The following is a 19,246-nucleotide window of genomic DNA, read 5'->3' as shown; positions in this document are numbered from 1 at the left end:
AGTGGCGACTCACGTTAAGCTAAATTTGACGCTATAGATTTAACAGTGCACTACATATGTAAATAATAATTTATTACTACTTTTCTCATATTAACTTTTCTTTTAATAAACAAAAAAGCATTCATGTTTTATGTGAAAATCTCGTACATTAATTAATTATTTACTGTGATAATGATGCTAAGTTAAATGAAAACAACTGTAATGAAAATAACAATTAATATAAAATTTATTTAAATTATTATAGAGGCGGACTGGCGAGGTAACGGTGAACAGCGAGGAACAGAATGCGGTGTTTGTGTGTATTTCCGGTAAGTAACTTTACGTTTTTTCTTTTGTAAATTTCGGAATATGATAATAATTATTTTATGAGTTATACACACACATTATACAATTAATGTTCGATAAAATAAAATATTTTAACAATACCAAAAATTTAATTACAATCATTAATCAGCCAGTTCTTTGTAGCAATTAAATTAAAATGTAATGTTGCAAAAAAATTCATTATATTTAATATTACTACACGATTAGTTTAATAAAAATTTCTTTTTATGAAGAAATTTTAAAAGTTACATTTTATGCAGAAACATTTGTGAATAATATTTTATACATTTTATAGATAACACTTCACACTTAGGAATGCAAAAACTATGGTCTGATCTTAATGTACATATGTTATTTTAATATAATGTAATTAGATGGATAGGTCAGGTTAGTATCTTTACTCATTTTTAGTTTAATATTAAGCAAGTTCATAAATGTCTTATCAGTATTGATAATATTAAAATCAAATTATTAATAATAAATCAATAAGGTGAAACTGTGTATATTTCACTTCTAGCGTCACACTAGCATCAGACCAAATAATAGTCGATGTATAATTTAAAGTATAAAAAATACAAATATTTATAATTTACATATTAATATTAGTCATCAGTTTGCCTGATGAAAATCTGAAAATATCAAATCTATTTATGCCCTATCACACTTTGTACTTGTCTTACATTATAACAAAGTTATGGCACTGAGATTGTAAGATAATTAATTTTTCCCTCTGTTTAAATTATTTTCAAGTAGGAAATGGATAAAAAATATTATGTAAATACTAAAAACGATTGACGATTTTATTGTGCCTCTAGATATAAGAGAGCAATATAATAGTTAATCATTCCTATTTTTATATTGGATATTTGTATTATAAAAATATTATTAAGATAATGACATGATGGGTGCGTTCAAGGCAATAAAGCTACCAGTTTGTTTGCCAAGTAAATGCTACGTAGCTAACAAACAGCGGCTCGTACATCGTATAATTTTTTGCAGCAAATGTAATATATTAGAAATTACCGTTATTGTTAGAAAGTAATGGTATGTGTCATTAATAAAGTAGAATTTGCATTTTCTGATAATGTTACATCCTTAAAGATATTTTTGTCATATATAAATGAAGACTATAGTGAAATATAAATAATATTATTAAATTTGCAGCATAAATTAACCAACGCATGAGTTAAAAAGCAAATAAATATGTTTTATAATAGTTACAGTAAATTAAACTGCTAACTTAGCAATGATAAAATATGTTATTAAGTTAGCCGTTGTAACAAAGCAGCTAACAATTTTTGGTAAAACTTACTAGAATATTATATACTAATCTTTCCGTGTATATAAATCTGCAGAATATTTTACGTATGTTATATCGCAAGTATCTGCAATTCTTTCTTTCTTTCTTATCATTCTTTCAGTTCTCTCTGTTATTCTCTTTCTTTGTTTTATTTTACCTTCTCTGCTTTTTCTCTATCTTTTTCTTTTTTTTCTGATCCTCCCTACATTCCTTGCTTTTCTTATTTTCTGCAGTCTCTTTTTGCTTTATTTTTCCATCCTTTTTGTTTTTTTTTTGCAATTACTCGAGGCGCATTCATTCCAACACACTCTAATATTTCATCTACTCATCATTTGTATATGTCTTACGGCATTCTTATTCGCTATTCTCGTAACAAGACAAATAACTATCATTTAACCATTCATATCTCTAATCTTTTCTTTCTTTCACTTTATTAAAATAATAACCAATAGCGTCATATATTCTAATAATACTAAAAGTAATAATTGATTCGATTTCCTGAAAGAAGAAATCGAGATACACGGTAATATCTCGTTCCACAAGTGCACGCATCAGTAGACAAGTGAGATTATGTATTTTTATGCGAGCTGTCTAGTTAAGCAAAAACATAATTATTAAATTTCAATAACGACTAGATCAATTGGCTTTTTGTTAGGCTTAATCGATTACTCGAGATATTAGGTCTGTTTTTTTATTGCTGCACTCTGAACCGGTGCAATAAGTTGAAGTGAAACAAACGTATATTTGTTTTATTTCAACTTATTGCACTGTGTGTACCAGTTCAGAAAAAGTGCAGCAATAAAAAACAGACCTATTGTGTACAAATTAAATTGAGAAGCAATCGACGCGCAATTTGCTTGAACCGAAATTAATAAATTCCCACAAAAATATTATTAGGCATTAAGATCCTTGATTGGAATATGGCCTTCTTCGCTTAATTATATTAGTATATATTTTTAATATATATATTTGTATTAAATTCATTAATAGCCTATGTAAGATATTTAATTTTATTATGAATAAAATAATTCTAGAGCAGTAATTAAATACTTAATAATTTGTATTTAAATATTTCGGTATCTCATTTTTAAATATATATTGAATATTATTTTTTACTTTTATTTACTTTTAATGTTTTTATGTTTTATACATAAGGATTCAGGAAAAATAAATGTCACAATATTTTTCTGCTTAAAATGATTTACTATATAATTGCTAATTTAAAATATTACCAAATTATTTTACACTTTTAGTAAATAAGGCTGTGATTTTATTATTTTTTTTATTTTAAGATTAAAAAGATAATTTATCACTTATGACATCTTGAAAACGCTCACTATTTCATAGATAGCAGCTTATTTCGTAATTCTGGTGCATCGACTACGTTACCAGAAGTCCGTAATGGATCATCTACGGCGGAAGCCGCATTCAGACGTTTATCGGATGCGGAACAAATTCTGCTGGAGAGTCTGGACATCGATCAATATAGACCCAGGCATACTGGCCGATTTCTGACGATGCATAAAAGACGACGTAAGAAGCTTACTACCAGATCCTTGAATCAGGAACCAGGTATCTTGGATGATATCTTCCACGGGCTGGTGCAGGTAATTTATATATAAGAAATAATGCTTTTTAAAATAATTATAATACTTGTAAAAAATTAAAACCATTTTCATTAATATCATACAGCAATATTTTCTATTATATTTAACTTTTAAGATTTCAGTCGAGATTTAAGTCTAACAAATGCTTTTTTGTTTCATACATAGTGTGCATGAATATGAATTAGAAATGCAAAATTACTGTCAAATTCAATTTTACAATTATTTACGGTAAAATGGTAATTTATTGGTAATTTTAGTAAAATTTGTTGTTTTTTATAGTTTTATGCACAAATAGACTGTATTTTCGTAATTATGTATAAGATTATACAATCATTCAATATTCCTAATAGAAATCGCTGATAGAATAACAGGTCTATTAACTAAACCTATTAACTAAATCTAAACGTACCTTACTGAAAAAAATTATGTCACAAAGTTACATAACAAAATCATGCAATTAAAACATATAAATCACGTAATGGATTGTTCCAAATCAGTACGTGATTTTTTAAAATCACGTAATTTGAAAAGTCACATGATGATACATTTTTTTCTTCTATTTCTATCGTTTAATTTTATAAGTTTATAAGGTATGAAAAATATAATTTAAGACTACTGTACCTGTCACACTTTTTGTTTTCAAAATTTTAATAAAAAATTTATTTGAAGTTTCTCTAGTTATATATATATATATATATACTACATATCTATATAGTTTCTTAATTATTATATCAATATGTAGTACCTATCAAAATTATGTTACATCAAAATAAAAATTTAAATTAAATAAAGTGTTTTTAAACTTTTTAACTTAATGACTAAATGCTCTTATATCAAATTACTTTATTTTTATAATTTTTTTAAATTACCATTTTACCAGCCTTCATAAATTTACAGCCTGATTAATTTACAGTAAATTACCAAGTAAATTATCGTAAAATGTGGTCATTTTCATCTCTAATATGAATAGAAAGTCATTTTGTTTCACGCCAACGCCCTTGATAGAATATCAGGACGTCTTATTTTATTGTTATCACAAAAAAATGAAAGAAGTAGCATATTTCCCAGATTTCTTCCAATTTTTTATATGTACCAACTTCAAGCCCAGTACCTAATATAGTTAATGCGACATCCCTAAAATAATAATATATATTATAAAATTTTTTTGAAAAGTGCAGTTAGACTTATTGCCCTATTACGGAGAAATATATGAGTAGATAGGTTGAAAACCTATCTACTCATATATATGTGAACTTTTTTGAGAAAATTGATAGATTTGTCAGCGCGAAATTCAGTAGAAGTGATAGATATGATGGAAGAAGTTCATCCTAGCTTGGAATAACGCATAATATAAAATTTCTTATCAAGAAAGGAATAAAATCCTCGGAAATAGGTATGTATATATTCAAAATTGAGGCAATATCCCGCACTATAATGCGCCGATCAGCACAAATAACTTCATCAATTCGGTCAGCATTCTCTGCCATTATCGATATTCTTCGGCGTCAGGGATGCGGTTCATTCTCGACGTGTTGTCGCCTTTCTTTAAAGCCTTACTTCATTTATAAATGCTTATATCTGACGACGTTTTCTTGCCGTACTGTGCTTTTTCCATCCTTGTGCAATTTCCGAGAAAATATTTTACTCCGTCCTTGGTAAGAAATTTAATTATTATGCGTTGTTCCACGTTTGGATGAACTTCTTCGCTCATATTTGTCGCTTCTATCAAACTTTGCGTTAGCAAATCTGCCAATTTTTTCAAGAAAGTACATTCAATATTAAGTGATGCGAACCGCATTCACGTATGCCTCGTTATTTGGGCATGCAATTTAAATTATAATTTAAATTTGAACGTCTTCGTATTAACTTCTGTATTAATTTTTGTGGATAAATATTATGATGATAATAATCAGTGGGTGACATGCTTGTTTCGAAACCGTTATACGATGATAATCAGCAATTATTTATCCTTAGCACATTTCATGTTAGCGACGCGATCAGATCAGAAGAATCATATTGAACTTGCCATTCAGGCTTTTTATAATATTTTGAATATATGTAAGCAGATATATTATACTATCATAAAATATTTCATATCATATTTAATATTAATATGTTGTTTTAATAATATTATTCATTTAAAAGTATATAACTTGTTTTATATTTAACTATATTTAAATATTTTATATATTTCCACACATTTGATTTTTTTATAATACTCTATGTTTTTTAAAATCATTAATTATTGTATTTTATATGTTACCTTTATTTTAATATGTAATAATATATTTTTAAATCTTAAAGTTATTATAAAACATACGTTTTTAGCACATGTAATAAATGTGCCAACATGGGCTACTGCTAATACTTACACGCGATCTGAACGGAAAGTCACGCAAAAATAGCGCAGCACAGAACATGTTAGAGGTTTTAATCTTATTGTAAAAGATATAAAAAATATTTAAATAATTTGTTGTTTAGAGAAAAATTGCTTTATTTTGACATAAAATAATATTAAACTATATTAAAAATATTTACTTTAAGCTACGGACTTTTTATCTAAATTTATATCAATTTTCAAATTTTGAGCAATACTTTATATTATAATCAGGTTTTAAAATTTTGTCAAAGTAAAATTTTTTTTAATTATAAAAAGAAATTTTTTTAACACTATATGATTTTATTTTTCTAATATCTATATAAAACAAAGTTTTTATTTTTAATTATAATTTATAAATTATATATAACGCAACACTTTCGAAAAACAATTTTTATTGTTTTTCGAAACAAATAAAAAATTTTGTAATCTAGAAAGAATATAATAAAAAATAACCTATATTTGTTACAAATAATAAAAATTTTAAAAATTCTTTACTTTTAAATTTTAATTTTACATAAGAATAATATGATATCCTTTTCTCATTATATTTTCATGCGCGCGCTGAGTTTATATTTTCATTCCTTCTACTAACAATACTCCATTATGAGTATCATCATATTTGGATTGTATGTGTTACAGTGCGTGTTACAAAGAGCTGGAAACTGGCGCTTTAATGCTTTCACGCTGGAAACAGTCACAGGTGGTAAGTATAGTGAAAATTACGTATATAAATTTTTACAATATTAATAAAACAACCAATTTTATATTATAAAATTATACTTCTTATGTTTTATTTTAATATTGCAAATTTTTCCAAAATGATTTTATTATTTTCATAACTTTTTAAATAAATAAAAATTATATGACGATATTTAATTGAATACATTTAATAACGATATATCATTTATGAAAATGTTATAATAAGAATTTTTATTTTCTTTTATACCGTGAACTATTCGAATTGGTTCAAAAATTTTTACAATAAAAACTTTTGACACATAATAAGTACATTAATATGGTTTAATGTTAATACACGGTCTGAACAAAGCCACACAAAAATAAAAAGTGCAGAATAGAACATGTTAGAAAATTTGATCTTATTGTAAAAGATATGAAAAATATTTAAATAAGTTTTTATTTAGAAAAAATTATTTTATTTTGAAGCAAAATTATGATCTTCTATTAAAAATAATATGCACTGTTAAATCTATATCAAATTTAATCTAACGTGAGTCGCCACTGCTTCTACTAAATATATCGTTATTTTTTACCAAAACGATAGTTAAATTTGACACTATATTATGTTAATTTGACACTATATAATGCCAACTATAACCATTGTTTTAGTCTAAAATAATGATATGATTGAGTAGGAGCAGTGGCGACTCACGTTAAGTTAAATTTGACACTATAGATTTAACAGTGTGCAGCTTAAAATCTTTCATCATCCTAATTTTGTCTTTTGATGAATTGCAATACGTTTGGAAAGAAAAATTTATTATTACGCATAATAACCTCCAATATTTGTCTATAGAAGAGGATTAAACTTACTGTATTTATTAATTCTAAATAACACTTTAAAAACCTGCATTTCAAAAAATTTTATAATAACTTTCAATATTTAAACAAAAGAATACAGTAGCGTTCAATATTCTATACTTCAGATATGAATAATTTTAATATTTAAAAATGATTTAATATGATATAATATATTAATGATATAATATATTAAACATGAATTAAATCTTCAAATATTTGAAAAAAGGATTTTATATTTAAAAAAATATTACATGAAATATTTAAATTATTAAAGTATTAACAGATCTAATTTGTATAAACACAGATTCACAAAGGGATTAAAATCATTAATTCGTTTAGAATTAGATTATCATTATACGTAATGTTGTGTTTAATTTTCAGGTCGTTCGCTGCCGGTATTATGTGTCCATCTCTTCCATTGTTATGGTCTTTTTCAATACTTCAGTTTGGATGTTGTAACAGTATGGAAACTATTTGGTAAGAATGCACTTTTAATTGTTTAAAATTCCGCGATTTCTTATGAACAAACTAATTATTATTTATTCTATATTGATTATAATGCAAAGCCGTGATGAGCACATAGAAATATCACTTATCTAATCATATTTTTCCTGAGAGAGGGAGAGAGGAGAAAGTTAAAACAGATTTGTATCGTTTTTATTATGTAAAAAAAGAAGATAGAATAAAAATAAGAAAGTAAAAATGAATAAAAATTTTTGAAAAAGTGATCAATTTGAATATCATGGTCAAATAATTTATGTAATTATTTAATTGAAGCTTTTATCGAGGAAGGTTATCACAGTACAAATCCTTACCACAACAGTATACATGCTACGGATGTCACTCAGGCAATGCATTGCTTCCTCCAAGAAAAAAAGGTAATTTTTTATGTTTATTTTGCAGCTTTATAGACAAATGTAGAATTTTTTTAAATATAAGCAGCATGTAATATCTCAATTCTTCAGTGAGACAGAATGACCGAGTTATAAATTTGCAGATTAAAACACATCTAACCAATTTAGAAATTATGGCTTCCTTGATAGCGGCTGTAACGCATGACTTAGATCATCCGGGTGTTAATCAACCGTTTTTGGTCGCAACGAGTAATCATTTAGCTGCGCTTTATCAGGTAGGAACATCTTTGTTAAATTGTTCATTATAGAATTGAAAATCTGGGGATGACGTGTGGTAATAGAATAATTTTCATTAAATTATTGTTCAATCATGCAAACTTACGAAAGAAACGTTAATATTGTAGAATAGATCACGATTATACATACATTTTATATATAAGTTAGATAATTTTTGAATATTTGGTCACATACAGGAATTTGATCACATAACATATAAATTTGATATTTTCTAGCATATTAAAATTATTAATTTTTTAATGTTAATGTCTAAGAAAATAATAAATAATAAATTTAACGTGAATGTATGAATTATATAATGTATGAATTATATAATAGTTTTTAAATCAATTGATATAAAAACTTTTTCTTATTATAATTTCATACATCTTGACTACCACTTGAAATATTTCTGTTAATTTTGATATTTGAGAAAAAATTCTCTTTCGAGGGAGCAATTAAGAGGATAACAAAAGAAAAAAAATTTTTTTTAGATCATTTGTTTAAAAGATTTCAAGCTCAACATTTTGTTAAATAGAACCATACGTTTTTATTTGCATCACTGTATAGTTGGTATCGAAAATTTTAACTTTAAAACTACGCAATATATTTTTGTATACTCGATTTGTCATACCAAGCTGGACATTTTTATATTTAACTTTGACAAAACTGCATATACCTCGACAAATTTATTTCGAGAAAAATACCAAATTTTATGAAATATGGATGGAAAAAATCCAGATTGAAAATCGAGATACATATATGTGGGATGAGGGTTGGATTCAAATCCGGGACTTGTTGGCTACGAGTCGATTGCTCTCACACATTACCACATAAAATATGATTACAAAATAAAAAAAAATGTGCTTGCTACGTTGCAAAATATAAATTTAATATGAGTTTAATAATAATGATTATAAATAATTATAATAATTAAATATTTAAAAAATAGATAATTATTCTTTAAGTAAATTTTTTCATATTTTTGGGGGAATTTTTGTCATTATATCTTTTAAATAATTTATGTAATTTCACTTCTAATTGATAAAATTCTTTTTTAAAATTTAAGTGATATATTAACATGAATCAATTTTGTATTTTTTTGTAGATTATAATAGATACTTATTATGTACAGCATATAAGTATAATAAATTTTAAAAGTCCTAAATAAATAAAAATTCATTTAAGTTGAGAAATTAAGACAACTATATTATAAATTTATCGTATCGAAAAAATTCATCAATTTGGAAAGATGTGTTAGTTATTTGATATGGTATAATATTAGAAGTATAATTATAAGAATAATTTAATTTTTTATTTATATTACATTGTTATTGTAAATATTATATGAATTTACCCTGCAATAAGCGATCATACAGAAATATTTCGATAAATTAGTTTTCGAATGATGACGAAATTTTCGAAGTGAAAATGTCATAAATGTCATAATTATTACTCGCGTGCTGTATAAGCTAAGGTGTGCAAGACAAAACAGCAGGTATGAATATGCTTCACAACATTGTTCAGAATTAATATCATATTTCACTGCAAGAAAATTGTAAGGTAAAATATCGTTACAAATACAATTTACTCGTCAAAACACACATTTTCTAATTAAACTCTAGAAAGATGCTTTGTAAAAAATTATATATAAAAATATAATTTTATCCAGACATGTTAAAATAGTAACTAGAAAGCGAAAAATGCTGCAATTTGTCCACATCTTAACAAAAAACTCATTGATATCTGTCTAGATTGTAAATTATATATGAGTTGCTTTCCATTTATACATATATTATGATGTATTATTTCATCTTTTGCAAATCCCATTTCATTGATAAATAAAATAAAAGTTGGAAGTGCGTGCAACTATGTAAACAAATACGTATTAAATTATTACGTTTCATAATATATTTCAAGGAGAATCGCATATCTCTTGAATCATATCACTTTGAAAATATCGTTAGCTTGACGTGAATTATAAATACTTATATTTTATTTTATAGCGAGATTATTTGTAAATATTCAATCAGATTAAAACGTGTCTATCATAAATTAATGGAAAACAAATTTTTTTTTCAATTTATTGTTCAAAAAATAAAATTTGTACAAATTATATTACATTCTTTTTTAAATGCTCTAAATTTATTTCTTAAGTATTATTGTTTAATTTATAAATCTTGTTATATATAGTATCATCTTGTTATATATATTTTTTATTTTTTTTCTGACAATTATTATTTATAAATTAAGCAATATCTATCTGTAATCGAAGGTTGACAATTTCCAGAATACTTCTGTTCTCGAAAATCATCACTGGAGATCGGCTATAGGATGTCTTCTAGAAAGCGGTGTTTCGGCACAATTACCAGCCGACGTGAGATCAGAACTTCAACGGCATATCAGTTCATTGATCTTAGCGACAGATATTACAAGACAACAAGAATTTCTTACGCGTTTTAGGGTACATCTCCTTACATTTTTTTCTTTTAATTATTTTAATGAATCATGACATATTTTTTTTATTTCTCATATTGCAGGATTATTTGAGCAACAATTCACTTGAAATGAAACGCGAGGAAGATCGTCATTTCATCCTACAAATTGCTCTAAAATGCGCAGATATTTCCAATCCGTGCAGACCGTGGGATATATCTAGGAAATGGTCTTATAAGGTTTGCGAAGAGTTTTTCAGACAGGGCGATTACGAACGTCGTTTAAATCTTCCAGTAACGCCATTATGTGATCGACATACTACTAGCATCCCAAAAATTCAAGCTGGTTTTTTCAAACACGTCGTTACTCCTCTCTACGTAGAATGGCACCGTTTTCTCGGTGATGGTTTGAGTGTGTCATTAATGGAATATTTAAAGATGAATCAGAAAAAATGGGAATCACTGATCAATCAAGAGGTAACTGAAGAAAAAGAAACCGACATTTCTGAATTGGATGAACCTGAAGGAATCATTAGTTCGGGCGAAGAAACGGCCGCTGATGAAGATTCGGGCAGTATTGATTTGCTGATACCAGCAACTTATGTGCAAACAGCGCGAATGCCGACATTGCCAGGACGAGTTGGACTCGATCGCGTTGGTAGACGTCATTCCGTTCCTCTAAGTGTATCGAAATCATTGCACTTACCTTTAATCCAGCCCAATAGAAGAGAAAGTATGCCGATCGAACAAGCCAAAGCGAAAAATCAATTCTGGAAGATGGAAGATCAAAATTTATTGGGGCCGAGTTCATTGTCTCTATTGTCTTCCAAAAGTAATACGAGCGAGTCAAATGTTAGCGTTGTTGAGAGACCAGTTAGCGCAGAGAATCTCTTACCAGAGACAAGTATAGCCAGTATTACGAGTAGTGCCGAAGCATCGAAATTAAATACAGTTTTGCAATCGAATAATCAGTACAGCGCGCAAACTAAACAACTTACGCGACAACAGACTTTCCCTCCGTTGCAACCAAGTACGAGAATGAGGTATATGTCTGCGACCGCGGAGATGTCACAATGTTACATTCAGACGTTGATAGAAACTGACAATTCTTTTAGTTCCTCGACTAATACGAAAGAAAAATCATGTCCAAGCGGTCGGTACTGTTCGCACGATCCTAATTCACGTTATCAAAAGAAATCCAGCATAAGTCCTCTTTCTAAAGAATTACCGATGGATATATCTATCAAAAAACAAGGCTTGACTTTGTTGGATACAACAAAACAGAAACATACTGTCAATTCCATGCGTCGCCATTCTATACAGACTGTTCGCACTGATGATTCTTTTTCTAAACATAGATATAAAAGGCCTTCTTCCGCTCAAGATCCAGATTCCACGCAAATGTTCTATGCTACGTTAACGGGTTCTCATAGTGACAAAAACAAATGTGTTCCTGACATGTACATTGCGGAATGTAAGTCGAATTTGGATTGCAATACTGAATTTAAATGTCATGATGCGAAATTAACGGTTCAAGAATTGCAAACTACGTTGTTGCCCAAAAAATTAGATCAATCTATTTCATCGACTTTGAGCGCATATTCTGCACAAGAACCGCGAAGATATTCAACTTCTGTCACAGAATGTAAAACGATAACGCAGGTCGACCACGCAGGTAGACGATATACCACAATACCCGTGTCTTCTGAGCTTAGCACTCACAAAGTGTTCTTTATCGGTAGTCCTCCCGATTCGCCTCCTAATCATAGTGTATCTTCATCGAGTGAAAGTAGTGAGCCAAAAAGAAGTATCGATGAATCGAATAAGGAAACTAGTGTTGTCATTGGCAATAGAAAGGAATTAGATAATGTGAAAGATAAAAATTCGAAGAGCTCAAAGTTCAATTCCGATGCGCAAATGAAGGAAAATGTTGATCCCCGAACGAATGACGACGTCGCTAAAGCATCCTTTCGTAGAGGCAATCAGGTAATCTAACAATGATTTCTAAGGTTAATTTTTTTACTGTAATTATATTGGATTATAACGTGCATATATAAAAGATATCACTTTTTCTAACATTATATGTCGAAATGAATTTGTTGAGTGAAATTCTTTTGCACTCATTTTAATACTTTTATACTTCGTGTTTACGATGAATATATGAGTTTAATTGTGCTCTTGTGTATTCAATCTCATCTTTTGTATATTTATTTTATTATATTCTACAACTTTTCCTTTCAAAGTAAATTTCGTCTATTTATCAAATTTACCGCTATCTACGAAATAAGAAGACACAAAGTTATTTTTGTATAACGTATAACGTGGAGAATACTTAAATAATTTTTTACTTCCAATGTCATAATCGAATGTAGTTACAACAAACAATAGAAAATCTTTATTTTAAAATATTAATCCTATAATTACTGTACAGTTCATTTCCCTTAGAAATGTAATAAAATTCTTTCAATGTTTCTTATAAAAATTAACATTTTTTGACATATTAAAATGTATAAACAAAAAGGTTTTATTTACTTTTAAAATATCAAAAAATTCTCTCATATATTATGTTAAAAAATTAAAGAAAAATTATTTCTAAAAGTTATAAAGAAAAATTATTTTTTACATTTTTACTATTTAAGGTCTTTCTCTCTCTCTTTTTTCTTTTTCCCCTATTTTTGTTCTTTCCGCCTTCCTCGATTTTTTTTCTTCTTCATGATTCATTTCTCTTTTTTAACCCTTATAGTTATTTTAACCACTAGTTCTCTCGTCTTCCCCAGAGAATATCTTCTCTGATATCTCCTGTCATGTTCCCTCTACCATTTTTACATTCTTTTTGCACATGTTAACTTTCATGTTTTTCTACCCATTTTACACATCTTACATTTCTCAGTACTACTATCCCTTGCTCATTTCATTACCTAAATAAATATCTTTCCTTTCCGTTCTTTTTTAATACCTTTGTACTTTCTCATTCTCTTTATCCATTTATATCATCTGTTATATTTAGAACTCCTTAGACTTCCCGTTTTTTTACATTTTACATCTCTTTTTTCCTCGCGATTAATTGTTTATTCAATATCTCATTCTTCCTCCTTCATCCAAGTGTTTCCATCTCCTCTCTCTAAAACAATCTTTCCTTTTCTTATTTCCATAATCTCTCCTCCTTGTTCTCTTTAATTTTTTTCCAACACTCCAAATGCTCTTTTCTTCCAGTCTTTTTTCATAATCCTATATGCTATTCTTTCTTTCACAATTCCTTTGTAATTCTTGCCTCATTACATATCCTGTCTTTTGTTCTATCCCCAGTACCCATCTCAGATATCTTCCTGTAATCTTTTTACTTCTTTTCACTCTCTCTCTATTTCTGTTAACCTTGTTATTGATTACACTTAAAGTCAAATTTTTTTAGTTATTCGCAAATCTCATCTTTTTTATTTCCTATACCTGATACAGTATCATCATTCTCTTTTTATTTGCCGCTCTCTTATCTTTCACTTGTACATTTCGCTCGCCCCACACTTTTTGTTAGTATAATCTGTAGTAATCAAATTTCTTTTTACTTTCTCTTTAAATTTTCTAGTTGCATATATTGTAATCAATATTGAATTCAGGGATGGGCAAAAAGACGCGGATCAGCTCCAGTTGGTCTTCTATCGAAATTGGACGATTTTACTTCAACGAATACATCTACCAGAGTTGATCATAATTGCAGACGTGGATCAGTACCCACTGATATTACTAAACATCAAGGTATCAGAGCATGTATTCTAATTCTTCTATTTATGCACATGTTAGATTTAAAAACATATATATATACACATTATAATATATATGTATACACAGGGTGTTTGGAAAGTAATGAAAAATCTTTCGCATGGGGCAGAATGGACTAAACTGAGAAGAAAAGTCCTCTACCATTTTACAATTTCCGTAATAATTAACAAGATATTAATTACTAAAAATTGTCGAAAATTGATCTTCAATAATTTTTTACTCAAATACTATCAACTTTACAAAAAAACTGAAAGAGACAAAAATTGTTTATTTTCTTCTCCTAAAGCTCTAAGAATTTTTTCAGAATTTTTTATCAACTTTTTAATACTGCATTTTCTTATTTTTACCAACTGAGAAAATACGGTATTAAAAAATTCTGAAAAAATTCTGAAAAAATTCTCAGAACCTTATGAGAAAAAAATAAATAATTTTTGTCTCTTACAGTTTTTCTGTAAAGTTAATAGTATTTGAGTAAAAAATTATTGACCAATTTTTGACAATTTTTAGTAATTAATATCTTGTTAACTATTGCGAAAATTGTAAAATGATAGAGGACTTTTCTTCTCAGTTTAGTCCATTCTGCCCCTATGCGAAAGATTTTTCATTATTTTCCAAACATTCTGTATACATGTAGATTGTGTAACTATAAATTATAATTATAAATTTTACAAACTAATAGAATTTTATCAGTTTATATTATTCCTGAAAAAAAAACAGATCAATTTACCTTATATTTTTTTATCAACAACTTTCAACTTTTTGATTAATCTTAATCTTTTATAAATCGAAATAAGATATACAATATATGTATACAGGGTGTTTCCAAATTAAATCGCAAAACTTCGGGAGCGTGTAGAGGAGTAAAAAACTAAGAAAAAAAGTCCTATAGACATATGCTCGTTTTTGCTCCGTTTCAGAGAAATCGAAAAAAAATGTTTACATTTCTTGCCATATCTAGCACCGACATATTTGATTACATTTTCCACTTTCTGTTATGAATTTGTCAGTCGCTCTTTGAAAGCCTTTAACAGTAGATGAATTTTGTCTTTTGCAATATGCCGCGTACGTATTCTAATAGTGAATATGCTGATATGGTTTTTGTATACGGTTTCTGCAACGGTAATGCTTTAAAGGCGGTGCGAGAATATGCACGACGATTTCCAAACAGAAGAGTGCCAAACCGAAGAGTGTTTATGTTGACATTTAATAGATTGCGAGAGACTGGAACATTTTCAATTCGACAAGAAAACAACCGATTTCAAGCAGCGTTACGAAGAGATTTGCAGGCAGGGAATCGTATTTTACAACATTTTGACAATCATCCTGAGACCAGCGTTCGGAATGCGTCGGCTGTATTGGGAGTGTCACCACAAACAATTTGGCGAACTGTAAAAGGAGATAATCGCTATCCCTACCACATTCAAAAAGTGCAAAATTTATTACCTCAAGATCATTGGAACAGATTGAACTTTTGTAACTGGTACCTTCAGACATGCCACAATGATATTTTATTTCCATCTAAAATAATGTGGTCAGATGAGGCAACATTTACCAGAGGTGGAATAATTAATCAAAGGAATTATGATATATGGGCTCATCAAAATCCCAGGTCTGTTAGAGAATACAAATTTCAGCAAGAGTTTTCTGTTAATGTCTGGCTTGGAATTTGGAACGACGTTTTAGTGGGACCGTTTTTTTTACCTGCAAGATTAAATGGGGACCGTTTTCTAAATTTCTTGGAGAATGAATTTTCTGACTATTTAGAAAACATCCCATTACAACAACGTACTGAAATGTGGTTTCAATTAGATGGATGCCCTGCTCATTACAGCAGAGTCGCTAGAACCTGGTTAGATAGAAAATTCCCACAACGATGGATTGGACGTGGAGGAGCAGTACATTGGGCAACTCGTTCGCCCGACTTAACGCCATTAGATTTCTATGCATGGGGTACTCTGAAGCAAGAAGTTTATTCTTCGCCTATTCAATCAGAGCAACATTTGAGAAATCGTATCGTAGCTGCAGCGAACAGAATATCGCAAGAACAGTGCCTGGCTGCTACAAGAGCCGTGTTTGACAGATGCAATGCTTGTATTGCTGCAAGAGGTGCACATTTCGAACAAAATCTTCATTAAAAAGTTTATAAATAAAATAATTAAAATAATAAATTAAATATATTTTTTTCTTTTTTCGTGATTTCCTGCGAAACAAAGCAAAAACGAGCATATGTCTATAGGACTTTTTTTCTTAGTTTTTTACTCCTCTACACGCTCCCGAAGTTTTGCCATTTAATTTGGAAACACCCTGTATATTTATACCTTTACAAATAAAATTAACTTTATCGAATAATTTATATAAAAATATAATACACATAATATATATAGATAAATTATATACATGATTTAAATTTGAATTACATATATTGAATAAATATTTTGGATTAGCTATACTAGATGCTATACGAATATAATTATGAATATAACGAATGTGTTAAAGATTTATTGTTAGTAATGTTTTAATATATTTATAAAAAATATTTTAAAGATAAAATATAATATTGAAAGATAACGATAAAACTAATAAACATTATTACTAAATAAAATAAAAGTAATTAATTTCAGTTATTTTTTAGTGTAACAAATTTTTATTTAAAAAATGAGGCTTAAATTTACAATCTTTATTTGGAAGTATAGCTTTTGTCACTTACATTGTGAAAACGATGTTCTTTTACATATTAGGTGGAAGTTGTAACCGGTTAACTCTAGGCTATCGAGGAGACAATTTTTCGGATCTACGAAGATCTAGTCTTCCGCAAGAGACTGCATTAGGAAATCTTTTAGAAAATGTCCTCACTTTAACTCGTAAGTATATTTTAATAATATTATAACGCAGAAACGCAATTTTACATTAAATTATTTCAGGCGAACGTGAAAGCATTTCAATAAACAACAATAATAATAACAACAATAACAGTAGCAACCGCAGCAACAATAATGGCATTAGTAAATTTGATAGTACCGTATCCGGAATGCTTTCTCCGAGACGAGGATCAATACCAGCAGACATATCCGAATTACGTCGCGATCTATTTAGTAGGAATAATCTAAATAGTAAACCGCGAAACCGCAAAAAAGTTTTAAGAAGACGAAGTAGTGGTGGCCCAGAAATGTTCACCTGTGGATCTACCGATGGAAACGACAATGGTACGTGGCTCAAATGGAAAAGAGAAATAGGAAAGCGCGATCCTGTCCCCGAAGCATTTGTCAAACGACGGGGATCTCTACCCATAGAGATGGTGGCTGTTTCACATGCTGGTCGGTACAACCATAGATAAAGGAGGATGTCGTAACACAAGCGGGTACAAATATGTTTTCCAAAAATATACGTATTTTTCGTATTGTTCATTTTTATTTTCTGAGAAAATGGTTGCATTTCGGATAAAAAATTGTGCAACTATATTGAATAAAAAATTTTTACTAAATGAAAATTAATTGTAATCGATATATTCAAATATAAACAAATAATATATTACTAATTTTATTTAACATAAAATACTTGTACATCAGCTTGTTTACAACAGTATTGGAATAAAAATTAAATATATAATATAATTAAATTTTAATTTAATTAACTTATTATTTTATAAGCTTTATTTTAGTTGTTATGATATTCTTTTAATTTTAAATAATTTCTAAATTTTAATTTTAAAAAGTACCATGAAATAAATAAATTCATCATATAATATGTGCTTATTAAGCATATTGAAAACTTTCTATAGAGAGTCAATTCTCTAAATATATTAAAATACACCTATTGATTATAGTATACAGCTTAGAAAAGATGAAATGTTTCAGTTTTTTTTCAGGCAACTTTTTGTTTCTTATTGAGAAATGTTTAAATTGAAAATATTACACAATTTTTTTACGTCGCATACAATTTTTATATTTTTTAAATGCATCCCATATAGTGCAAACTGCATCCTTCTCATTTACTTTTTTTTTAGAATGACAGACATTAACAGAATTTAAACAAATTTTTATTCTACCCGTAACAAATCATCACGACAACAATCATGACAACAGCCGAATGTTATTCTTAAGTTACTGATAAAATTTCTGTTTATTGTAGGATCAACATCAGCATCACGTAGATCTAGCCTATGGCGATTTTAGTATGCTGTAGAAAAATAAGGGCCGTCCATGCAGCGATTAAATCATCACAACAGTCTTTCCTTGAATTATCAGTAGTAACATCAGCGACGATCGATTACTGATTTTTAAAATTGTCAATATTAAAGACATTTTTATCGATTGTAAATGTGAGCAAGTGAATTGTAATTATATTTTTCATGATTTTAAAGTGTTATGAGGACGATAAATCAATTTATACTTGAAGCGCGTGAATTGATTAATATCGATATAACATGTATATTGTGATATCACATGTATTGTGATATGTTCTTGCATGCGCTAGACAAATCGAAAGTAGTTGGAAGATTTTGATTGTTAATTGAGATGTTGCAAACTTATGTTATGTGTATAGGTATAATATTGAATATCGAGACTTTAGATCATATAATCTAATAAATAAAGAACAGAGAGAGAGAGATGGAGTAAGTGAGGAAGGGAGGGAGGGAGGGACTGAGTGAGCGAGTGAGTGAGTGAGTGAATGAGTGAATGAATGAGTGAGTGAGTGAGTGAGTGAGTGAGTGAGTGCGTGCATGCGTGCGTGCGAAATAAGAAAAGAAATGAGAAAAA

At 28.4% G+C, this 19,246-nt stretch overlaps 1 protein-coding gene across 2 annotated transcripts in view; it reads left to right on the top strand.

The window, feature by feature from the left end:
- Positions 1-19,104, top strand: part of LOC108723328 (uncharacterized) — a 44,130-nt gene extending 25,026 nt beyond the window's left edge. The window contains exons 2-13 of one of the 2 annotated variants that reach the window (XM_018449006.1): positions 245-308; positions 2,972-3,231; positions 6,251-6,314; positions 7,532-7,627; positions 7,928-8,028; positions 8,148-8,279; positions 10,571-10,744; positions 10,821-12,701; positions 14,327-14,465; positions 17,228-17,350; positions 17,411-17,803; positions 18,618-19,104. In XM_018449006.1, coding sequence (XP_018304508.1) covers positions 245-308; positions 2,972-3,231; positions 6,251-6,314; positions 7,532-7,627; positions 7,928-8,028; positions 8,148-8,279; positions 10,571-10,744; positions 10,821-12,701; positions 14,327-14,465; positions 17,228-17,350; positions 17,411-17,803; positions 18,618-18,661 — 3,471 coding nt within the window. In that variant the 3' untranslated portion in view covers positions 18,662-19,104. Of the gene's footprint in view, positions 1-244; positions 309-2,971; positions 3,232-6,250; positions 6,315-7,531; positions 7,628-7,927; positions 8,029-8,147; positions 8,280-10,570; positions 10,745-10,820; positions 12,702-14,326; positions 14,466-17,227; positions 17,351-17,410; positions 17,848-18,617 lie in introns of both variants that reach the window. The other variant, XM_018449007.1, reaches the window with a different exon arrangement.
- The last annotated feature ends 142 nt before the right edge of the window (positions 19,105-19,246 follow it).

Source organism: Mycetomoellerius zeteki, unplaced genomic scaffold (genome assembly GCF_001594055.1).
Source record: "Mycetomoellerius zeteki isolate Tzet28-1 unplaced genomic scaffold, Tzet1.0 scaffold228, whole genome shotgun sequence".
NCBI classification, from domain to species: domain Eukaryota; kingdom Metazoa; phylum Arthropoda; class Insecta; order Hymenoptera; family Formicidae; genus Mycetomoellerius; species Mycetomoellerius zeteki.
The sequence above is the reverse complement of the archived record's forward strand: the minus strand, read 5'-3'. Positions and strand labels throughout refer to the sequence as shown.